Here is a 24,952-nt window from a genome sequence, read left to right as displayed (position 1 = left end):
CAGGGCGTTCTTAGGAAGGACATCCAACAGACCCTTCCTCATCGCCTAGAAGAGACAAAACAGTATTAACATTAAATGTCAACATCTTTATATACAGTACACATCCATCCCCTTCTCATCAGCTGAGAGAGAACAAGGTATTAATCTCACATAAATTTACAGTCTACGATATTGTCTCTGTATACATCTAGGCTTATCCCTACTCCAGCTTTAGACTGGACTGGTGTCCGATTTGCTGTTTTGGAAACTCCTATGGCATGCCAAAAACAGATCTGGGACCAGGCTCACTTTAGACCTAACTCGATACAGACTGCCCCACTTGGTTCCCCTTATTATAGTGAATGGTAATTCACACTGCCACGAGTGTACAACTCACATGAAGAGGTTGCTCGGCAACCACCAGCATCCTGTGTTCGGCGTACTTTCTCACATATTCGTAAACGTTAAGAGGAGTCACAGGCATGTTGACCCCACCTGACAGCAGCTCCACCTGATAGAGCCATGGGCAGCAGACGTCATGTTAATAATGCAATGCGATTTTTCATAACATTCTCAGTCACAATTAGACTGCAGAATAGAAGGGTTTTCAAAACAGTCAACTTCTGATAAATGCAAAACCTGGCAGTTTTATAACGAAAATAACGAAATGAAAAACCGGGACTGAAAATGTTTCCAAAGTGCACTTCCTGAGTTGAGTTGACTGCATGTGAAATATTCTCCCTGTGAGTTCTTTACCTGTCCAGCCCCTTCCTCCTTACACAGGTCTATGGCGAAGGCCAGGTCCATGGCTGCAAACACAGCCTCTGCCTCTCCAGCCTGAGAGTGACGGATCAACTGTCGCAGGCTCTCGTACATTACCGGGTCAAAGAAGGCAAAGTCATGCCAGTTCACCTGCTCACAGACACACATACTGATGAGAACTCTATCCGTGTACAAGTCCAGATATAGTGGTTTCCATATTGCAGTGTACAACAGTGCACATATAACAGTGGAAGTCATTACCTTTCTGCCGAGCAGCACCTTGATGACATGTCTGTTCAAGGTAATTGGACAGAGCTCATTCTGCAGCAGACACAGCCCTAGTATTCTAGAGAAGAAAAAGAGAAAGAATTTCCAAGTATTTAAGTTTTTTCTGAGGTAGGCTACATATAATTTAGTTGTTTTATCCCTGAATACAAGTAAATATTGTCTGCACTCCAGATTCCCTATGGGTCCAGGTTGCACTATAAAGGGAATGGGATGCTAGGACTTACCTGCCGATGTTCCTGAAGCAGTTGAGCCTGGCCTCGGTGTTCTTGCCGGGCCGGGGAGAGTAGAAGCCTCTCTTCCCGGGCTGGTAGAACAGGGGAGCGTTGTCATCTCCGTCTTCAGGGTCATCCAGCTCCATGTCCACCACACTGCGGGTGGAGCCATGACGCTTACGGTTCTCCTGCTGCTACAACCAGGAAATGAGCAACAACTATTCGTAATTGACAAAGTTGACACATTTTTGGTTATTATGCCGTAAAATAATTATAATCAGTGCCACCCAGTAAAATATAAGTGACTGGTCTTGAGAAAGGTTGCAAAGGCTGAAATGTTGACAAACAGACCCCTATATCCTGTTACTATTAGAGCATTAGAGCAATATGTGTATTATGTTATAGTAAACCTCTAAAAACAGCCACAGTCAGAAATCTAACCAGTAAATGAATGTCATGAGGCTGAAGGCCACATACCTTTTATTTTTCATAAAACTTTCTTTCAGGCATGTCTAATGACTTGTGTTCCTGGACCACAGAGCTGGGGCCGGAGATGGAGAGCTGAAGCTTACCTGTGCTTTCTCAGGAGCCTCCAGGAGACCCAGGTCCAGTATGCTGTCAGCGCCATTTTCCCTGTGGAAGGAGAGAGGGGTTTTAGTCAGGTTATCCTTTATTTTTATCAAACCAGGTTGTCCTATTGAGGTAAAAAAAAAAAAAAAAGCTTTCACAAGGGAGACCAGGCAAAGAGGGCATCCTTGAAATTGTGTATGGTGACGATGCGTCCCAAATGGCACCTTTTTACCTATATAGCATAAAGGGTCTCTGGTCAAAAGTAGTGCACTGTGAGCAGGGTGCTATTTTGAGAACAAAATGACAGAGTGGTGAATAGGACAGTGTACTATACCTTCCATGTGCAATGAGCAGCTCCATGGCCTCCTCCACCCTGGCCCTGAGAGAGTCCTCACTGGCCAGGAGCAACAGCAGCTGGGCTGGGGAGAGCTCCAGCAGCATCCCTGTGATCTTACTGGCAAACGCCTGGAGAGGAAGGAACAACACCAGTCAGTCACATTATGTAGACTGTCCTGAGGTTTTCACTTATTCACCACCCATCACATACAGTATTCCTTGATTGTATATAGATATTATGCATTATATATAAGATACTTTAATTAGAATTAGATTGTTGTAAAGCTGGTAGGTACCGGCTGCATAGCATGGACGCGGGGGTACAGCCTCTCTCCCAGGGCCTGTCTGTGGGCAGGTAGTGGGTCAGGTTCGTCACTGGGGTTCCCCTCAGAGGCTGGCCTGAAAGGCCGGGTGTCAATGGACAGCTGTCTCCTTGAGTCCCTGGAACACACACAGAAGGGAAGGTTAGCTAGCGCCCGCAAACGTTCTACACCATCGTGCCGACCAGAATCAAACTGGCCAGTGCAGGCCATTGTCTTACGCCAGATCAATGCTCGTCCCTCAACCGATCGGTCTTGTAGGACGTGGAACCTCATCTATAAAACTAGATTTTGCTCAACACTAGTTCCTAATTCTGGCTACTACGGCAAACCATGCTCCAGCTAACAGCCTAGTACAAGCTTGTTTGAATGGCCATACGGTATTTAATTTAACAGCTTGTCGATTAAGTTGTACAGAACGAGGATTATGGGACTCTCAGAAATCAGCATGTATGCAACAGACAGCTGCCATTGTGCCTCGCTACTTTGTAACATTTGGCCAACGCGATAACGTTGCAGAGAGCAGTTAGCTGTGCTGTAGAACTCAGCACACTAATCACAGCAGAACAGATATCATGAAAACTCATGTGCATTGATAGAGCTAGAGGGAGTATTCAGCATTGAGAGTGTGAACTGGTGTTTTCATATGGATTGATTAGAAATGTTCGTACATAAAGAATTTCATGAATACGGATTCTACCACCACAAAACACCTTAGCTAGATATAGAATTAGGTAGTGAAGACACCCTCATTACTCTTTTAAATATTAGCTACAGGTTCATCATTTTTGGTAAGATTAACTGACGCTTGAGGATGAACAGGGGTTCAGTGGATGATGTCACCTTGGTAACATTTTTGAATGTTAGGACAGCATATTGTAGTTGGACTTCTTTTTAGCTATCCATGAGTGTCTGTGAGTTCAGACAGATCAGTACAGACTGCCGCCATGAGACAATGCAGTGCAGGACAGAAACTATGGTGGATGCGTAACCAGGTCAGCTAGGTTTGGCTCGGCTCAGACCATGGTGCTTGCCTACGGAGCTGTGAGGGGAACGGCACCGCAGTACCTCCAGGCTCTGATCAGGCCCTACACCCAAACAAGGGCACTGCGTTCATCCACCTCTGGCCTGCTCGCCTCCCTACCACTGAGGAAGTACAGTTCCCGCTCAGCCCAGTCAAAACTGTTCGCTGCTCTGGCCCCCCAATGGTGGAACAAACTCCCTCACGACGCCAGGACAGCGGAGTCAATCACCACCTTCCGGAGACACCTGAAACCCCACCTCTTCAAGGAATACCTAGGATAGGATAAAGTAATCCTTCTCACCCCCCTTAAATGATTTAGATGCACTATTGTAAAGTGGCTGTTCCACTGGATGTCACAAGGTGAATTCACCAATTTGTATGTCGCTCTGGATAAGAGCGTCCGCTAAATGACTTAAATGTAATGTAGTGTAAAATGTTATTTCGGTGTAGTTGAGTAGAGATGTATAAAGCTATAGTTACAACTTTCAAACTATGTTGCATTTGAATTGCTTTGTGTAACACCACCAGCAACTGATAAGCAATTAATCTACAACGTGGTTGCATCCAGTTGCAAAATAAATAAAAATACTGTGCGCTAGTTGCAAGCAACAGCCAATCAAAATGAATGCGTTGCACATGATCCATTTGAAGGTTCGCAACTGACCCAGTTGTCAAGTCAACACAGCTGTCAGTGCTGCGGCAACCGTGATCAAGGTTGGTAGAAGAGACATTAGCCAAACGGGAGCTGTATATAAATATTGGCATCATGGAAAGTCATGGTTAATGACTGCAACTAGCTAGCTTAGTTTATTGCTAGCTTGGTCATTTTGACTAGCTGAGGTACGACTTATCAAACCATAATGACAATAGCAGCTTCAATTTGATTGGCTGTTGCACACAATTTCAATGACGTTTGAGTTACTTCGTGTATCAGCAAAGTTGCTTGAGATGTCACTTGCAACCTCAAAGCAACTTTCAAGCAAATTTAGTTGCAGTTAGTGTAACTCCAGCCTGACACATGAAGGTCAAATGTTTTCTGAAAGGCAACATGTCCTAATGACAACACAACCACAGGGTTGTTTGGTCTCTCACCTGTCTCGGTCTCTCCTAGAGCCGGCTCGGAGCCCTCCACTCCTCCGCTCCCTCTCCCTGTCTCTGTTCCTCAGCCGCTGCATCAGATCTACACACAGAGGGAAACTTTAGGAAAGATATCTCTGTTCTCCTCTGAAATTCCTCTTGCTTCCCCCAGAGTGGTGGTAGCAGTAAGTTGTCAGTCACCATGTTAAACTGCCATTTGGGTTAAGTAATTAATAAATTGACGCTAGTAGTTTCATACTCAATGTCATACTTGAGTTGTAATCGTGATGACACGTACTGCTGGCCTGCATGCCCTTGCTGACGCTCTGCACACAGTCCAGGTTGGGCAGCTTGTCATTGGACAGGAAGGCCAGGGCGATGGCCGTGTAGAAGCTACGGGCCACGCCACTACCCTCGCCTGGCTCGTCCTTGAAGGTGACCTTGACGCGGTGCACAGCCATGGGTGTGGTGGTGCAGCGCCGGCCAAAGTGGGTGTTGAGCTGCCTCATGGTCTGCTGGATCAGCTGGTCACGGTCACGGTCCACCTCCAGGGCCAGGTCACGAGACTGGAGGTTACGGAGTTTCTCCATCTCCCGGCGGAACTTAGACTCCTTCACCTCAAATCCCCCCAGCTCGGTCAGGATCTGGGGACGGGATCAGACAGACAGGATTAAATGTCTGGTTAGATCGTCAACTGTTTTTAATGTTTTAACAGATTTTTTTTTAGTCCTGCTCTCATCTTGGTAATTTTCCTTTTCTTTATTACATGTTTGTCTGTGAAGATCTGGGGACAGAAAGCTGTAGAGCTATAGTGACTTGTCTACCGTTCTAAAAGAGTACATTTGGATCCGGGATGCTGATTGGTTGATAGCTGTTAGTTATTCACGATAATCCACAGGGAAAAGCCTGTTAACAGTTCCATTTGAATCATCAATGCACTGTTCAACAGCCCAGCCAGGCAATTCATAAACTTTCATTATCTTGGTAAAGGTAATTTTTATTTATCTATGTCTAGCTGTATATTTTTGTGGATTTCATTGTATTAATGGTTTGGGGCAGGGGAAATACTATAAATATAATACAGTATACAGTGCCTTGCGAAAGTATTCGGCCCCCTTGAACTTTGCAACCTTTTGCCACATTTCAGGCTTCAAACAAAGATATAAAACTGTATTTTTTTGTGAAGAATCAACAACAAGTGGGACACAATCATGAAGTGGAACGACATTTATTGGATATTTCAAACTTTATTAACAAATTAAAACTGAAAAATTGGGCGTGCAAAATTATTCAGCCCCTTTACTTTCAGTGCAGCAAACTCTCTCCAGAAGTTCAGTGAGGATCTCTGAACGATCCAATGTTGACCTAAATGACTAATGGTGATAAATACAATCCACCTGTGTGTAATCAAGTCTCTGTATAAATGCACCTGCACTATGATAGTCTCAGAGGTCCGTTAAAAGCGTAGAGAGCATCATGAAGAACAAGGAACACACCAGGCAGGTCCGAGATACTGTTGTGAAGAAGTTTAAAGCCGGATTTGGATACAAAAAGATTTCCCAAGCTTTAAACATCCCAAGGAGCACTGTGCAAGCGATAATATTGAAATGGAAGGAGTATCAGACCACTGCAAATCTACCAAGACCTGGCCGTCCCTCTAAACTTTCAGCTCATACAAGGAGAAGACTGATCAGAGATGCAGCCAAGAGGCCCATGATCACTCTGGATGAACTGCAGAGATCTACAGCTGAGGTGGGAGACTCTGTCCATAGGACAACAATCAGTCGCATATTGCACAAATCTGGCCTTTATGGAAGTGGCAAGAAGAAAGCCATTTCTTAAAGATATCCATAAAAAGTGTTGTTTAAAGTTTGCCACAAGCCACCTGGGAGACACAAACATGTGGAAGGTGGTGCTCTGGTCAGATGAAACCAAAATTGAACTTTTAGGCAACAATGCAAAACGTTATGTTTGGCGTAAAAGCAACACAGCTCATCACCCTGACCACACCATCCCCACTGTCAAACATGGTGGTGGCAGCATCATGGTTGGGGCCTGCTTTTCTTCAGCAGGGACAGGGAAGATGGTTAAAATTGATGGGAAGATGGATGGAGCCAAATACAGGACCATTCTGGAAGAAAACCTGATGGAGTCCGCAAAAGACCTGAGACTGGGACGGAGATTTGTCTTCCAACAAGACAATGATCCAAAACATAAAGCAAAATCTACAATGGAATGGTTCAAAAATAAACATATCCAGGTGTTTGACTTGGCCATTCTAAGTCCAGACCTGAATCCAATCGAGAATCTGTGGAAAGAACTGAAAACTGCTGTTCACAAATGCTCTCCATCCAACCTCACTGAGCTCGAGCTGTTTTGCAAGGAGGAATGGGAAAAAAATTCAGTCTCTCGATGTGCAAAACTGAGACATACCCCAAGCGACTTACAGCTGTAATCGCAGCAAAAGATGGCTGAATAATTTTGCACGCCCAACTTTTCAGTTTTTGATTTGTTAAAAAAGTTTGAAATATCCAATAAATGTCGTTCCACTTCATGATTGTGTCCCACTTGTTGTTGATTCTTCACAAAAAAATAGTTTTATATCTTTATGTTTGAAGCCTGAAATGTGGCAAAAGGTCGCAAAGTTCAAGGGGGCCGAATACTTTCGCAAGGCACTAAGTGTTTAAACCAATCCCTGAGTGTGCATACCGATCCAGGCTCTGCTCCAACATCCTCCATGAAGACGCGCCCGAACAGCTCCAGAGACAGACGCCAGCGGCCCAGCAGCATGTCATGGGAGATCACCATCCCCATGAAACTACAGTGGGGTCTGGAGAGGAGGACATAGATTATATACTTCCTAGTTAATATTACAGTGGGGTCTGGAGAACACAGGAGAGGGCACAGAGATGTGACTTCCTTGTTAATACCAAAAATGGGAGCGTAAGGAACATTTACATATGCAGTTGTAAGACGCAAAAAGGGAGAATTGTTTTATTTATTTATGTAACCTAACTATATTCATTGTTTCCTTACTGAAGCAAAAAGAGATCAACCTGAGAAAGCAGACCGAGATGGGATTTTCATTTATTTACTAGCCACTAAGACACGTGTACCATACCTAAAGGAAGGGAGCGGGGGGCCATCACTCTCAGTGAGGCCTATTTCAGCCAGGAGGCTGCTCTTCAGCTGGGCAGCTAGATCATGGGGTGAGGGGCCTGGCTTTGGAGCCATTAGCTCCTGGTCCATGGGCTGGTCCTCTCTGCCGCGCTGACTAGTCTCCATACTCATCACGTTCTTCAGGTTGGCTGAGTAGGACATCTTGGTGGGTAGGATCTGTAGGACACAACACAGCTGTGATTGTAGTGAATGGTGCTATAATGAATGTTTTTTACTATGATGGAAATGTACTGTGAAGACTGTGGCTCTGCTCCCATAATTTGATGCATCTCTCCTATTTTTCCTTCCATGAAGTACTAATCACCGATCTAACATGGATTGACAAGCTTTCCAGTTTCCATTGCTTTCACCAATCCATCCATGTTAGACCAGTGATTCCTTCAAGAAAGGAGAAAAGGGGGGATGAGGGAAGGATGCATGTTGATTGAAGGGATGAGGGATAAAGGAAGGATGCATGATAAGCGTATTAGAGCTGGTGTGTTGTCAGGGCGCGCAGTGTGTTATGTATACCTGAGAGGAGCCCATGTTAACCTCCATGCAGCTGCGGTCCAGGGTGGACTCGGCCAGGCCTTTGCTTGCTGTGTACGAGGACGAGTACAGGCCCTGACTAGGACGGCCAAACAGATCCTCCTTCCTTGCATTGGGCTGGGAGTTAGAAAAATTTAAAGTTGCAGTGTCATTATTGTAACAAACTAAAGACAGATGAACAGCGTATTGGTAGTGGTGGATTTATTGACTTCAAGTGTATATTGCACTGCTTGCCCCATAAAGGTATAAGTAGGCAAATAAGCTCTATAGCTGTGATTTAACATAATTAAGGTCTGCATTAATTCCACTGCATTAAGGATTATACAGAAGAGGCTGTTTGGGGAGCCCGTTAGGACTTCACCTGCACATGTCACTTTAATTCAATTTCCCTCGGATAGTTATCAATAAAATGTCACAATAAAGTGCAGAGTTTAAGATTTGCCTGCTGGGGGGGCAAGGAGACCCCCAGTGCCACTAAAACCATTGACAACAAAAATCTGTTTTCAAGGGGTTGTTAAATAAATGTTAAAACTACTTTGTTGTAATATCTTAACCTCATGAAGAGGATAGTCAGAACTACACAGTTCAGATTATTCCACATTTAGCTCTATCAGAGTTAAACAACAAGTATCCATGCTTGTCATGATCAGTAAACATAAATTGGCCATGTCATTTCAGATATGTTGAGGCTCCCCTGACGTCTCAACCTTTAGTTAGATATTTGAGTGAAAAGTAAACTAACTATACCTGATAAATATGAGAGGTTTAGGTTCATTTCCCCATCCTCTGTGGGCTCTGCCTGTCAAGCAGCAGAAGGCCGCATTTCCCAGTGTAAGCCTATTGTTAGCTGATAATGACGTTTAATTTGCAAGCTACCGGTAGAAACGTTGTACAGTTGGCTAAACATAGTGCTAAGTAGACCTTATGTACTTTTTTTCTCTCCAACCAACAGACCTACTTAGTGAAGTTAACTAACATAAACCCTTTAAAAAACAATTGGGTGTTTAAAATCGCAATTGCTGCTGACAAACATGAATAATGGACCACGTCAAATTGGCTAGCCAATAACGGATGACATCAATATGGCTAGTTACCAAGCTAACTTTCAGGGGATAAACTAGAAGTCTATATCCAAATAGTTTAATTTGCTTGGCATCTAGAGGTGATTACAGTAGTCCAAATGATAATTTGACGAGGACTTGCTAATGTCAAGCTCTTTCCAAAAGCATAACCTCTGACGAAGCAAGCTATGTGACATGCATCTGAAAATTCATGATCAATTGATGTTTACTGATCATGAAAAACATGCAGTTACTTGTTGTTTAACGCTGATAGAGCCAAATATGGAATAATCAGAACGGTGTAGTTCTGACTATGCTCTTCAAGGTGATGATATTAAAACCAAATACTTAATCCCTTAAAAACAGCATGTACTTGTCAATGGTTTTAGTAGAGCCGGGGGTCTCCTTGCCCCCAAGCAGCCAAATCTAACGCTCTGTATTGTAACGTTTTGTTGATAACGACTTATACTGGTCAGTGCAAATGAAAGAAATGCACTAACCTGCAGGAGGTGAGGCTGGTCTGCCAGGGGGATGGCCTCAGCCAGGGGGACCTCGAAGGGGTTGGGGGGGATACAGCCCAGGAAGGTCATGGAGTCAGAGCGCCGGAAGAACGGGTGGTTCTGCCCCGTCTCAGCAGGGACCGGGTCATCCTCCTTATCCTGGAGAGTGGAGCCTGAGAGGGAGAGAGGTCAGCACTACTTCCCTGCATTTTTCCACACTGCAAAAGACCACTGGGAAAGACTGGCCAAACGACAACTGTACATAGGCAGTTGTTTGAACTATCACCTACATCAATCAGGGCTCTTCAACCCAGTTCCTGGAGAGCTACCGTCCTGTAGGTTCACGGCAACTGTAATCACACGCACCTGATTCTAATAATTAGCTGGTTGATAATCTGAAATCAGGTTACTTAAAACTGGGGTTGGAGTGAAAACCTACGAGGGTAGCTCTCCATGAACAGGTATGGAGAGTCATGACCTACAGTGACATGTTAAAGTAATGCCACTTTCTGATTTTCTCTATTTTTGCAACAATGTTAGAGCTTTCTAGAAGAAAAAAAAACGCACACCTATTTAGGCGAGGTGCTAGCTAGTGGAGTAGAAAACTTAAATTAAAGAGCCGCACACTCTAGGATCATCAGAACTTGAACTAAAACATAATATTAGATAAAGAGAGCCTGAGTTTACAAATAACCAAAATGTATACTTATTTTATTTATTTAATTAACAAAGTGATGCAACACCCAACTCCCCTGTGTGAAAAAGTAATTGCCCCTTACACGCAATAACTGGTTGTGCCACCTTTAGCTGCAATGACAGCAACCAAATGCTTCCTGTAGTTGTTGAGTCGCTCAACGCTGTGGAGGAATTTTGGCCCATTCTTGCATGTAGAACTGCTTTAGCTCAGCAACATTTCTGGCTTCACGAACTGCTCAGTTCAAGTCCTACCACAACGTCGTCTCAATTAGGATTAGGTCTAGACTTTGACTAGGCCATTCCAAAACTTAAAATTTGTCACTTTAACCATTTTCATGTAGAATTGTGTATTATTGGATCATTTTCTTGCCGCATGACCCGGATGTGCTTCAGCTTCAACTCACAGACGGATGGCCTGACATTCTCCTGTAGAATTCTGATAGAAGGAACTGTGAATTCTGCTCTATTAAGGCAAGTCATTCAGGTCCTGAGGCAGCAAAGCATCCCCAAACCGTCACATTACCACCACCGTGCTTGTGGTTTCTTACTGTGGAATGCAGTGTTTGGTTTTCGGCAGACATAATGGGACCCATCTCATCCAAAAAGTTGTATCAAGTTTACCAAAAAGCACCTGAAGAAATAAATTTCCATTGACAGAGGAGTCAAAAGTATAACAACTTTTTGGATGACATGGGTCCCATTATGCCTGCCGAAAACCAAACACTGCATTCCACAATAAGAACTTTAACCAATGGTCAAGCATGTTTATTGAACCCTTATTTTACCAGGTAAGTTGACTGAGAACACATTCTCATTTACAGCAACGACCTGGGGAATAGTGCCAAAGCAGCAGCTACTCTTCCTTGGGGTCCAGCAAAATTAAGGCAGTTTAAACAAATTTAAAAACATAAAATACATTCAGATTTCACAACCCACTGTGTGTCCTCAGGCCCCTACTCCACCACTACAACATATCTACAGTACTAAATCCATGTGTATGTATAGTGCGTGTGTATATATATGCATGTGTCTGTGCCAATGTTTGTGTTTCTTCACAGTCCCCGCTGTTCCACAAGGTGTTTTTATCTAATTTGACTGCTTGCGTCTGTTACTTGATGTGGAATAGAGTTCCATGTAGCCATGGCTCTATATAGTACTGTGTGCCTCCCATAGTCTGTTCTTGACTTGGACTGTGAAGGGCCCTCTTGTGGCATGTCTTGTGGGGTATGCATGGGTGTCCGAGCTGTGTGCCAGTAGTTTAGACAGGCAGCTCATAAATAAAAGTAGTGATGAAGTCAATCTCTCCTCCACTTTCAGCCAGGAGAGATTGATATGCATATTATTAATATTAGCTCTGTGTACATCCAAGGAAAAGCCATGCTGCCCTGTTCTGAGCCAATTTTCCTAAGTCCTTTTTTGTGGCACCTGACCACACGACTGAACAGTAGTCAAGGTGCGACACAACTAGGGCCTGTAGGACCTGCCTTGTTGATAGTGTTGTTAAGGCAGAGCATCACTTTATTATAGACAGACTTCTCTCCATCTTAGCTACTACTGCATCAATATGTTTTGACCATGACAGTTTACAATCTAGGGTTACTCTAAGCAGTTTAGTCATCTCAACTTGCTCAATATCCACATTACAAGATTTAGTTGAGGATTAGGGTTTAGTGAGTGTTTTTTTCCCCAAATACAATGCTTTTAGTTTTAGAAATATTTATGGCCAACTTATTCCTTGTCACCCACTCAAACTGCAGCTCTTTTTTGAGCGTTGCAGTCATTTCAGTTGCTGTAGTAGCTGACGTGTATAGTGTTGAGTCATCTGGATACATAGACACACTGGCTTTACTCAAAGTCAGTGGCACGTCGTTAGTAAAAATTGTTTTTATTCAAAGGGCCTAAACAGCTACCCTGGGGATTTCCTGATTCTAACTGGTTTATATTTGAGAGGCTTCCATTAAAGAACACCCTCTGTTCTGTTTGACAGGTAACTCTTTATCCACAATATAGCAGGGGGTGTAAAGCCATTATACAAGTTTTCCTGACAGCAGACTAGGATCGATAAAGTCAAAAGCTGCACTGTAGTCTAACAAGACAGCCCCCACAATCATTTGATCCATTTCTCTCAGCCAATCAGTAATTTAAGTGCTGTGCTTATTGACTGTCCTTCCCTATAAGCATGCTGAAATTCTGTTGTCAATTTGTTGACTGTGAAATAGCATTGTATCTGGTCAAACACCATTTTTTCCAGAAGTTTACTAAGGGTTGGTAACAGGCTGATTCGTTGGCTATTTGAGCCAGTACTATTCTTGGGTAGCGGAATGACTTTAGCTGCTCTCCAGGCCTGAGGGCACACACTCTCTAGTAGGCTTAAATTTAAAAGATATGTCAAGTAGGAGTTGCAATATCGTCTGCTATTATCCTCAGTAATTTTCCATCCAGATTGTCAGACCCTGGTGGCTTGTTATTGTTGAGAGACAATTCTCACCTCTTCCACACTGACTTTACGGTATTCAAAATAACAACTGTTGTCTTTTATAATTTGGTCCGATATACTTGTGTAGTGTCAGCGTTTGTTGCTGGCATGTCATCCAAGTTTGCTTATCTTGCCAATGAAAAAGTCATTAAAGTAGTTTGCAATATCAGTGGACTTTGTGATGGAGTCATCTGATTCAATGACTGAAGGAGCAGAGTTAGCTTTTTTTCCCCAAAATGTAATTTAAGTTGCCCCAAAGCTTTTTACTAACATTCTTTATTTGTTTCATAGTGTAATTTAATTTGTATTTAGTTTAGTCACATTTTCTTAATTTGCAGCACGTTTGCCAATCAGTTGGACTGCCAGACTTAATCGCCATACCCTTTGCCTCATCCCTCTCAACCATACAATTTTTCAATTCCTCATCAATCCAAGAGGATTTAACAGTTTTTACAGTAATTCTCTTAATGGATGCGTGCTTATTAGTAACTGGAATAAGTAGTTTCATAAACGTGTCAAGTGCAGCGCCTGATTGCTCCTCATTACACACCACAGACCAGCAAATATTCTTTACATCAACAAAACTTATTGTATGAACTCATACAATATATTAGGCCCTGCCTTTGGAACTTTGGTTTTCATAGATATTGCTATTATATTGTGATCACTACATTGTATGGATTTGGATACTACTTTAAAGGACAAATCTGCAGCGTTAGTAAAGATGTGATCAATACGATGATTTATTTCCTGTACTGTTTGTAACTACCCAGGTAGGTTTCCTGACAACCTGATCCAGGTTGCAGGCACTTATACTGACTGTTAGCACTTGGTGATCTATACAAGCTTCCCACAAGAATGGGCTTTAGGTGAGGCAGATGAACCTGTAGCCATATTACTTCAACAGTATTTAACATTAAATCATCTAAGCTTTACAGGAATGTGGTTCTGAATATAGATCGCAACATCGCCTCCGTGGGCTTTTCGGTAGATGTTATAACCATGTATTGCTACCGCTGTATCAAAGTATTATCTAAGTGAGTTTCAGAGATCGAATGTAATCTGTTACAAGCACGTCATTGACTTCATGGACCTTGTTTGTTAATATGGGCTATTTTATTAGCACTTTCCTGTGTTGCTTGATTGTTTTTAATGCTTTACTGGGAAGCTTGTCGAGGTAGACTTACTCAAGTTATTTACATTGGAGTGGAGAGTGCAGGGTGAGCTGCATAAAGTTGTCTTCCTATTTTTGCACACCACCTCAGTGCTAACAGTGTAACTCTGGTTTACAGGCTCATGGTGACCGCTTACAATAGCTGTAGGATAAACAGATGTATTTGGGGCAATTACGGGTACATAAATGACTTACATTGTTTGCCAATGTCATTAAGATCATATACACTTGATGCAGCATTATGACGACTCATTGTCACAATGGTAGGGATTAACTGAGCTGGTCTTGGTTCATTTATCAGTCATTGTTTTAACGCAGCTTTGAAATGCGTGGACAGAGTCCAGGAGCCAAGATGATTTGGATGGACTCAGTCATTCCTGAGAGTATCTTCTGCTTCCAGAAGGTGTCAAAGTTATCAATAAAATTGACTCCAGCAGAGCTAAAGTAGTCTTTTATTGCCAGCAGTCTGCTGAATCTTTCACACATGCGGCCCAAGGATGGTACTGGACCTGAAATGATTGGCCGTTTTGGGAGTCTTTTAATGCTAAAATCAGTTCTTTAAAATACATTTTTAAAATGTTCAGAGCTAGCCCTCCTGATGTTGTTTGACCCCACATGGACTACGACAGTGTCAGCTCTGGGCATCTGTGGTAGAACAGACAGAAGCAGCCTTATGTCCTGTACTCGTGCTCCTGCGAAGCACAGGGTTTTTGCCTCGGAGACCGAGATGTTTCTCACCATGGGGCTGCCTATGATGACAGCTGGTGATGTTGAATGGGCCGGTCTCTAAGGCAGCCTCACGGTCTGGTGAGGCTGGGAGCTCCGAGGATCTGAACCCGAGGTAGAAGCCACCGGAGAGTGAGACGAAGACGCAGGTACCTCCGGATTCGATCTTGATTGAAAAGCCACCAAGGACCAAGGTGCTGGACCCTCTGGATCCAGGGCGGCAAAGCTGTTTTTGGTCCGTGTCAGTTCCGGGTTCAACATCTCCATGGAGACCCTTGTTGCCAGAGGACGCCTTCTTTGACTTCCACGCCGAGTGATGTACCTCCATGGCTGGTCGGTTGGGTTGAGATCAGCTCTGTTCTCCAGGGAAGGGGGAGACCCCTTCTGGGATGGAACCCTGCATAACACCAGCTGTGGAGAGCCAACACAGCGGCAAAACTTCCACCAGACCAGAGCGGCGTCCAGCTACTGGGGAGGAAGGAAAAAGTAGGTGGCCGTGGGTTCTCCAGTAGCTCATGTAAGTTTGCTACTTGTTTGCTGAGAGTAGCTACTTCGCTCCTGTAGTCCTCCGCAAGCAAGCGGTTGCTACATTGAAAGTCAGCGCGGTCCACATTGTCCCGGAACAAAGCAAAGTAAACACAGCTCCTGCAACGCTGGAAACTTTCAATGGCGGCCTCTATTTGAGTCCGCCGAGCCAGTGAGGCTTCGCGTCTCTCCCCCTATACGGAATCTGGCAGGATCCCAGGGGCTATAGCGGCGCTCACAAAAGTGTAGCCCAAAAGAGCCGCAGGCTCAAAAATAAAATAAAAGTATATAAAAAGGTTGGCTTTTAAACTGAGGTCTTTAGTTCAGGTTTCAGCGCTCGACAACATACTTCGCGTTTTAGTGACGTGCTGTTGCCACATGACACCCCTACTCTTACGATAAGTGCCATGGGATCTTTAGTGACCACAGAGTCAGGACACCCGTTTAACTTCCCATCCCGAAAGACAGCACCCTACACAGGGAAATGTCCACAATCACTGTGCCCTCGGGCATTGGGATATTTTATTTATTTTAGACTAGAGGAAAGGGTACCTCCTACTGACCCTTAACTTCTTTGGGGTAGAGGGCAGTATTGGGTAGCTTGGATGAAAAACGTGCCCAAATTAAGCTGCCTGCTACCCAACCGTAAAAGCTAGAATATGCATATAATTAGTACATTTGGATAGAAAACACTGAAGTTTCTAAAACTGTTTGAATAATGTCTGAGTATAACAGAACTCATATGGCAGGCAAACACCTGAGAAGAAATCCAACCAGGAAATGGGAAATCTGAAGTTTGTAGTTTTTCAACTCACCCCCATTGAAAATAGTGGGATATGAGTTGTGTTTCACTTCCCAAGGCATCCACTAGATGTCAACAATATTTACAAACAGTTGAGGATTCTACTCTAAAAGTGGGGGCTCATAAGAGCTCTTTGAGTAAGTGGTCTGGCAGAGTGCCACAGCCTCGGTCTGGCGTGCTCACGTGAAAGGTAGCTAGGTTCCACTTCATTTGTACAGACAAAGGAACGGATGGAATATTAATGAAGTTTTATGTTAAAAACATCCTAAAGATTGATTCCATACTTAGTTTGGCATGTTTCGACGGGCTGTAACGGAACATTTTGAACTTTTTGTCCGACGTTCTGCGCAACCTGAACGCGCTTTTGGATTTGTTTACCAAACGCCCTAACAAAAGAAGATATTTGGACATAACTGATGGACATTATCGAACAAATCAAACATTTATGGTGGAACTGGGATTCCTGGGAGTGCATTCTGATGAAGATCAAAGGTTAGTGAATATTTAAAATGCTATTTCTGAGAAATGATGACTACCCAATATGGCGGGTATCTTTTTGGCTGCTTTGTTGTCTAAAGACTGTACTCAGATTATTGCATGGTTTGCTTTCTCCGTAATTTTTGTTTTTTTGTTTTAAATCTGACACAGCGGTTGCCTTAAGGAGAAGTTTATCTAAACTTCCATGTATAATAGTTGTATCTTTATCAATGTTTATTAGGAGTATTTCTGTAATTTGATGTGGCTCTCTGCACAATGCGCCAATGTAAACTCAGTTTTTTTATATAAATATGAACTTTATCAAACAAAACATACATTATTATGTAACATGAAGTCCTATGAGTGTCATCTGATGAAGATCAAAGGTTAGTGATTAATTTTCTCTATTTCTGCTTTTTGTGGCTCCTCTCTTTGGCTGGACAAATGGCTGTGTTTTTCTGTGGCTTGGTGGTGACCTAACATAATCGTTCATGGTGCTTTCGTTGTAAATCCTTTTTGAAATCAGACACTGGTTGGATTAACGAGAATTTTATCTTTAAAATGGTGTAAAATAATTGCAAACTTGAGGAATTTTAATTATGTGATGTGATTTTCAATTTGGCGCCCTGCACTTTCACTGGCTGTTGCTGCTAGTAGAACGGGGTTCCGCTAGACAAGTTAAGTTAATGTGATTGGAGGCTACCTGTATTTGACATTGTGTCGTTATTTCGCTGAACACTACATGGTTTCATTCCATTTTTAGCTGTGAAACGAGGCTACTCAGGAGAGAAAAAAAACACACCCAGATGTTTAGCCCCGTTGGTAAATTAAAATGCACTGTTTGAAAATGTAAAATCACTTTTATTTGGCGTACCCCTGACGGCATTTCTTGTACACCAGTTTGGGAATACCTGGTCTAATCTAAGTCCAGACCTAATTCCAATTGAGTTGTGGTGGCAGGACTTGAAAATAGCAGTTCATGCTTGAAAACCCACAAAGATCGCCGAGTTAAAGCAGTTCTGCATGGAAGAGTGGGCCAAAATTCCTCCACAGTGACGTGAGAGACTGATCAACAACTAAAGAAGCGTTTGGTTGGAGTCATTACAGCTAATGGTGGCACGACCAGTTATTCAGTGTAAGGGGGCAATTACTTCTTTTGGGGTTGAAGATCTGACAATTCAGCATCAAAAATATGCAGAAGTAGAGAAAATTATAAATGGGGTAAATACTTTTTCACAGCACTGTTCACTAACAGTGACTAAAGTTGGCTGATTGAGCAAACAGTTTAAGTGTCGTTTGTCAGATTTAAGTGACTCAAAAAGGGCAAAACTGTTTGTCTAATCTGAACTTAACTGTACCTTTGGGAGCTGCCCTCTTCTTTTTGCCTCGTTTCTGCCTAACTGCCTTTCTTCTGGCTTGTCTGCCTTCCAATACCAGAAAACAACCTAACAGTGCTCCACATGTCAATGGACTAGTAACTCACTCTTAAAATGGCTATCAAACTGAGGTGAAAAATAATAGGTTAAGACACCTGTATGAGAAAACTTCAAACAGAACACACAAATATCAAAGCATATCATTCATAATTCAATTAACTTACTTTGATTGGTGTCCTCATCATTCTCATGTTCAGAATCTTCATTGTCCAGTCCCAGTTCCAGAATCTCTCGGCTCCTGTGGGGTAAACAAATAGAGTTAAATCACACAGAATATTTGACATGCTGGTCATTTTCTAAGGGGAGTCAGTAGGCTTTCCTTGATTCCCCACGTCCTCGCTTCCTTCTCAAAAAGCATTGCAGAAGAAGCCAAGGTCAGAGGTGAGGAACCATGTAGGAATGGAGAAAAGAGTCAGTGTAAACATGTCCATCCATTCCAGGGGAGTCAGTACCTCTTGCGGTCCATCTGTGTTGTGTCCAGAGTTGTCTGCTGGTTCATGGCTTTGATCCAGTAGATGAGGGCCTGGAAGACGTAGGCCACGTGTTTGAGAGAACACACATCCAGCACAGGCAGAACGTCAGAGTGCTCGTCATTATGGGAACGCATCAGAGACAGGGCGTAGTTCAGGAAGTCACCCCGCGCTGACATCATCCCCTGACGCACTGTCAGCAGAGTTGCCGCACGCCTGGGAGGAAGGAACACACACACACATCAGCGACTTGAAATATAATCCAAACTAGTGTGGGCCTATGAAACACTGCTGATTGCCAATAACACATTCTACTATTTTGGGTTACACTTATTTTACCCAGACCTCCGTCCCTCCAAGGTGCGGAGGCTGGCTTCCTCGCGGGCGGTCATGCGCTCCCTGCGGGCGGAGTGCTGCGAGGCGTGGAGGGGGTGGGATGGGTGTCCGGGGTCACCTGCTGAGGACAGGGCCGAGCCGTAACGTAGCTGAGCCTCTGTAGAGTCCATGATGGACACCATCCAGTTCCACGTAGGGATCAGCTTGTCCTCAACAAAGTTCTGGTGGTTTAACAAACAGATAAGCTTGTTTCAGTCAGAACGTCAACAACACTTGTGTAGTGTAAAAGTCAATCAAATTTGCATCTCCACAAAACGGTTAGAGTCACTTTACTCAGAAAGGTGTGGACAGAATAATTACTCTATAAAATACATCCAGAACCACTTTGTTGACACTAACATGTGACCATTGGTAGGTAACATAATGCAATGTGATCTGTGTGTGGGTCTGTGTCACCTGCAGGTTGACAGCGTCCTGGTAGGTGAGTTTGACTGCAGCAGGGTACTGGGAGTAGACCAGATGGTTGTACTTAGGGATGAGGCTCATCAGGTCAGAGATCTGTCTGATGACGATGCTGTAGGCCCGGGCTAAGCTGGAGGCTGACGTCAGGTAGCTGGACGAGTTGGAGGCCTCCAGAGCTGCAGCCGCAGCGGCCGCACTGGTGCTGATGGCACTGCTGCGCCGCAGGTTGGACGGGTCGATGTAGATCAGACCGGTGGAGCTCGCTGCTGGGCACAGAGACATGAGCGTCAGCACAGACAGACCTCACCAACATAGTCCCCAGCAAAACATAACACCAAAAATGTCCCACTGACTCAGTCCAATATTCTCTTGCGATAGAATGACAGACAGAAGACATTAAAAAAATCAATACAAGACTGTCCTAAATGCAGTCCATCTCAGATGTGTCAATATGAGAGTGCTGGTGCGTACAGCCTAGACTGTGTGTGTAGTAGTTTTGGTGCTGACCAGCGGGGGTGGAGGAGCTGGAGGGGGCGCTGCCCGTGGCTCTCTGGCTGGGGGTGTTGCGTACAGCCCACTGCATGGAGCGTGGCGCCTGGGCAGCACTGTTGACGTGCGAGGCAGTGGTGGTCCTCTCCAAGGGCTCATCCAATAGAAAGGTCTCCTGGTCCACGTCATCGCTCTGGCTGCTGCTGCTGTCCGAGTCGCTTGAGTCGTTGGACTGGGAGTCGTCCTCTGAAAAGAAGGCAGGGACACTGCTGGCACCTTGGTGGAGAGGGATGGGAAGACGAAGGGGGATTAGGGAGAGATGGGGAAACAGAGGAGAGATGAGTGCGAGTGGCTGCTCACCTTGCCAGGTAGCAGGAGTGCAGGTTAGTGTTCCACACCACTGCCATGTTATATTGAGCAGCTCAACTCAGCTTAAACACTGCTTCTTGTTGTTCAAATTAGGCTGAAGTACCACAGTTTCACCAGGGTGCAGTTTTTAGAAAGTTATTTTGCCTATTGCACAGGAATAAATGCATAAAAATATAACATCATTATTGGCTTTAATTGGGACTCCTGTTCTATTCATTGTTTCCAGCTATGCATTTAATCCTATCTGATGGGCAAAATCCAGATCGATCACTGAAAAACTGGGCCCATCATAGGTTTTTATTTCTTTTGTTGGTCTTATTGAGTGATCTTAGTAGTGTCTGACGGGAAAATACACCATAATTATAAATATTTCCAGACTTTTCCATATCAAAAGCAATTACAACCACAAACAAAGAATCAAAGGCAAAATGTAGATGGACACAAGGGAGGAACCCCACACCAGCTAGCAAGTCTAAAGTGAATAGATTGTTATTCAGGCAGAAACACCAATAAGACAGTTAGACTTGGGAGTAAGATATTATTAGTTGATGAGAACCATGGTGATATGTGAGATGGAGGGCAATACTGGGTGAACTCCTTAGGATAAAATGTGTGCACCTCAAATGTCACTTTAGCCCTGACATATTATGCATTGTAGTAAAAAGGAGCCCATACCAGTATTTTGAAAATATTCTACATCCTGCAAATGAAATACATTGACTAATGAACCCTAGTAGTAGACTAGTTGGCCTGCAGTCTTAAGCCATGTTGTCAATAGTGGTAAGAACAATGTGACCTAAAAAAAAAATAATAATAAATAAATAGGGCCTCTTCCCTTTTACTAGCTGGTGTGACGGCCAGTCAAGACTGGTGATAATGAGACAGAAAAATAGTTAGTCCGCCTGAACAGCAACTGAATATTAAAGAGGGCGGTGAGGCAGAAAGCGATTTCCATTTAGCAGTTTCAAGAACTCCGGTAGGATCGTTAAATGAGGTCATTTAGATGGCTGGCTGGCCAGTGGCCACATCACAGAAGAAAATAAACCAGGTATTTAAATTTAATTAAAATAACAAGGACTTAAACTAAAATGTGAATACAAAAGATAATGGTGGGAATTATAATACCTGCTTCGGAGCCAGCAGTTGCTGCGGTGACAACACTCCTCCGCCCGCTGGCATTGTCCTGGTTGCTATGGTTACTCTCACTGTCGCTCTCAGTCTCTGCGGCAGCCAGCAGATCCAACTCCATGTCACTTCCTGGAGAGGAAAGGACATAACCCTCTTCAACCATCATCATCACTGTCAATAATTAGTAGAAAGGTTGTCAAATTCTACCACATTAGTGGTAGAAAAAAAAAAGATTGAGTCAGTCCAGTCTAGGTTCTCACCATCCTCATCATGTTCATCATGCTGTCCCTCTGCCTCAGTGTTCTCCTCTCCCTGTTCTCCATGTTCCTCCGGGTCTTCATGGTGATCCTCCTCCCCGGCAACGCCCTCGACAACCTCCACCTGCCACAACAGAGGTAGACAGTTGGGAATCAGTACCGAGAAAGCAAATGTCATCAAGTGTTGGGTTCAATTCAATCAATGTCAGAAGTAAACTGAAATTCTTAAACTGACAGCAACCCTGATTACACCCAACACTTTGATCTTTGCCCCCCCCCCCCCATTGATGTTCCTTTTCTAGTGAGACTCTTCACCTCTTCAACATCTGCAGACACAATGTCATCCTGCTCCTCATCTCTCCCTCTGACCGGCTGGGACTGGCTGCTGCGGCGAGGCTGGGGGTTCCTGATGATGTAGGACGATGCAGTCTGACTAGAACTGATACAGACAAACAAGACCATTTGAGTTAACGCCAATGTTTAAATCCAAGCCACTTTAAACCAATTTATACATATACATTTATACTTCCCTAGATTATATTTTCCCAGAGGAAGGTCACAAAGACCTCCAAATCAACAGAGCTGGGGAACACAGTCTGCATGTCTGTCTGTGCGAATGCCGAGTAAAACCACTCACTTGCTGGACTGGTCTGGGGAGGGTCTCGGTGGCAAGGGTTCCACAGAGAAGAGTTCCTCGCTGCCCTGCACGGCGTCGATGCTGGTGCTGGCCAGGGTGAAGGGGGCGGTGGGCCGGGCGATGCCCATCCTCACAGGCACGATGAGGGACTCCGCCACGTTGCACAGCTCCTCCACCGCATAGGGCAGCAGGGCCTGGAACACACGCCTGCACTTCCCAATGGGCTGGGGGATGAAGTTACTGGAAGAAACAACGAGAAAGTTGATTAGATGTCAACTGGAAGTATCAAATCAGTCCTTGCTGCTATGTTTATATTCACCTAGGAGTGGGGAGCAGTACAAGACAAATAAAATCTGTTTAAATCCACTAAAGGGCTAGTCCAGTCCTTTAGTTTAGGTGATTTTTAAGGACTGGACAAGCCATTTAGTGGATTTAAACATATTTGATTTGTCTTGTACTGCTCCCCACTCCCCAGCCCTGTACAACAGGAAAATGCAGATCAATCTGGATTTGGTACTCATACTTTTTCTTTTTGGATGAAGCCATCTCGACGCTGAGGATAACAAACACCCTGGCCACAGAGCGCAGGAACCTCCTGGTGACGACGATGGCCTCCTCTCTCCGGCCAGGGGTGTACTTGTTCTGCAGCTCCTTCACCAAGGTCCCCAGTAGGGTGTCAATAAACTACAGGAGACAACAGAAGATTCAGAGACGGTTAGCAAACACACAGACCAGACCACCTTCAAGGTTGACTCCACATAGTTACACCTAGAGGGATAATGTCGCACTTGCCACATAGATAGGAGATAGTGTACCCTCTGGGCAAGTTACTCTGACCCAAATTAAATTCTCCAATGAAATAGGAGGAGTCCAGGGCTAGGCTTAATCTGTGTGAGAATCCGACCCAGAGAGAGGACTTGCAACAGAAGATGGGTGGTGCGTCCTGTAGGTGACTCCTGAAGCTCTGAGTAATTTAAGGGAGGGGGGGGGTAGACTGACCCGACTTACTGTAATGTCAGGGGCACACTTGACGATGAGGCAGTGTGTGAAGCAGTCCAGGCGGATGGTGCCACTCTGCTGGTTCAGGTATACCTGCTCCTCTGGAAGAAGATGGGCGATACGGCTGCTGGCACTCAGCCTGGAACACACAACCAGGACGCCAGAGTTAAAGGTGACACTACTAAGAGGACTCGTAACTGGTAAAACAGCTGCTCATCCGATGAGGTACATTTCAGGAAGAAAATGTGCGTGCTTGCTTCCGTAACTATTTTAGACAGCTGAAGTATAAATTGGAGGGATGGACAAAGGTTGGAGGGGCGGGAGGGATGGACAAAGAGGTAGGAGGGATTGCGGGATAAAAGAGGTTGGAGGAATGGACAAAGAGGTTTGAGAAGTGACACTGAGCTGGTGAAGGCAGGCAGGGCTAGAGAACTCACGGGTCTTTATTCTCCTGGGATCCAAACATTATCATGGACTTGAGAGCATTCCAGTCCTGCAGCACCCTCTCCAGGGCCAGCTGGGCGAAGCGTGGAGGTTCCAGGTCATGGTCCGGCATGTCAGAGTCTGACACACAGGGAGGACAACAAAAAAACTATTAGAATTGTCTCTTAGCACAGAGAATTGATGTGACTGAAAATAAACATTGAGCCATCATGCTAGATTTTCAGTGTTCCTTGAAGTGAAACCAGGCCTGATAACAGTAGTAAACCTCCACCCACCTTCAGCATTGGCAGCCTTGCGGTTCCTGTCCTCTCTGATGCGAGGGGGCCGGTACTGGCAGTGCTCCACACTCTGCCTAGCAACAGTCTGCACCAGGAACAGAAGGATATGCTCCCCCCTGTTGGCCAGCCAGAGGAAAAACACATTACTAAAGCCCCTGAAAAAACACCTTACAGATTGAATGAAGACAACCAACATTGGATTTAAAAGCAATACATTAACACTGAACACAAAATACAGCCTACAGTCAGTAAGTGTGTGTGTGTTTACCGGCTGTTTGGACTGGTGACCAGGTTAGTGGTGGTGAGCAGTCTGTACAGCAGGTCCAGGCGAGCAGCTTTCTGTCCAGCGATCAGCGTCTTACACTTACACTTCTCCCAGCAGTCACAGTACGCAGTGGGAGAGGTCCTCTTGAGTCTGGGGAGAAAGACATTAACATTAAAGGCCTGGTGCAAATCCCCTGTATCAGATGCAGTGATGCATTACAACAGTATAAAACCGGGATGTAAGTAATAAAATCCACTAACACCAGGATGAAGAGTGAAGTACATACTTGCAGTCGTGTCCTTTGTGACACACCCTGGCGCACTCAGTGCAGCAGCAGAGAGACTCCAACAGGCCGCAGGTCCGACACTCAAAGATATCCTAGATGGACAGAGAGAAAATGGTCAGCAAAGATTCCCATCTGTGAAAAGGCAAATCAGTGTGAACAGGTGACTCATGTTGTGCATGTTGCATTGTCCTCCCAAGTGACCCACCCACCTGGTTGATGTGTTCAGCGCCTGTCCAGGTGAAGCTGCACGTGTCGTTGCAGCAGAGGACGTAGAGAGGAGAGTCGTCAGGGTTGGTCCCCGAGGGACAAATCATCTCCATGAACACAGAGTCTGCATCCACCTTCTCAGTCATGCCGGGGTCTCCCACTACACAACAGGATTT

At 44.5% G+C, this 24,952-nt stretch overlaps 1 protein-coding gene across 17 annotated transcripts in view; it reads right to left on the bottom strand.

Annotated features, from left to right (window-relative positions):
• The window catches only part of LOC135520396 (E3 ubiquitin-protein ligase UBR5-like), a 44,521-nt gene that overhangs the window by 1,310 nt on the left and 18,259 nt on the right, over nt 1-24,952 (bottom strand). For 5 of the 17 annotated variants that reach the window (XM_064945926.1, XM_064945928.1, XM_064945933.1 and 2 more), the window contains 30 exons: nt 24,779-24,936; nt 24,570-24,661; nt 24,287-24,433; nt 24,016-24,134; nt 23,734-23,860; nt 23,306-23,435; nt 22,821-22,981; nt 22,298-22,537; nt 21,976-22,099; nt 21,664-21,784; nt 21,401-21,532; nt 19,925-20,182; nt 19,412-19,683; nt 18,959-19,176; nt 18,602-18,835; nt 18,314-18,387; nt 9,838-10,010; nt 8,259-8,393; nt 7,690-7,904; nt 7,278-7,398; nt 4,828-5,212; nt 4,584-4,671; nt 2,444-2,588; nt 2,146-2,276; nt 1,814-1,874; nt 1,254-1,435; nt 1,003-1,087; nt 736-891; nt 377-490; nt 1-45 (listed from right to left, as the gene is read on the bottom strand). The exon at nt 1-45 is cut by the window's left edge. In XM_064945926.1, the coding sequence (XP_064801998.1) occupies nt 1-45; nt 377-490; nt 736-891; nt 1,003-1,087; nt 1,254-1,435; nt 1,814-1,874; nt 2,146-2,276; nt 2,444-2,588; nt 4,584-4,671; nt 4,828-5,212; nt 7,278-7,398; nt 7,690-7,904; nt 8,259-8,393; nt 9,838-10,010; nt 18,314-18,387; nt 18,602-18,835; nt 18,959-19,176; nt 19,412-19,683; nt 19,925-20,182; nt 21,401-21,532; nt 21,664-21,784; nt 21,976-22,099; nt 22,298-22,537; nt 22,821-22,981; nt 23,306-23,435; nt 23,734-23,860; nt 24,016-24,134; nt 24,287-24,433; nt 24,570-24,661; nt 24,779-24,936 (4,643 nt within the window). The remainder of the gene's footprint in view (nt 46-376; nt 491-735; nt 892-1,002; nt 1,088-1,253; nt 1,436-1,813; nt 1,875-2,145; nt 2,277-2,443; nt 2,589-4,583; nt 4,672-4,827; nt 5,213-7,277; nt 7,399-7,689; nt 7,905-8,258; nt 8,394-9,837; nt 10,011-18,313; nt 18,388-18,601; nt 18,836-18,958; nt 19,177-19,411; nt 19,684-19,924; nt 20,183-21,400; nt 21,533-21,663; nt 21,785-21,975; nt 22,100-22,297; nt 22,538-22,820; nt 22,982-23,305; nt 23,436-23,733; nt 23,861-24,015; nt 24,135-24,286; nt 24,434-24,569; nt 24,662-24,778; nt 24,937-24,952) is intronic. The other 12 variants (XM_064945929.1, XM_064945937.1, XM_064945932.1 and 9 more) reach the window with 9 other exon arrangements.

This window comes from Oncorhynchus masou, chromosome 29 (genome assembly GCF_036934945.1).
Source record: "Oncorhynchus masou masou isolate Uvic2021 chromosome 29, UVic_Omas_1.1, whole genome shotgun sequence".
Taxonomy (NCBI): domain Eukaryota; kingdom Metazoa; phylum Chordata; class Actinopteri; order Salmoniformes; family Salmonidae; genus Oncorhynchus; species Oncorhynchus masou.
Note: the sequence above shows the minus strand (reverse complement) of the source record. Positions and strands in the feature narration are given on the sequence as shown.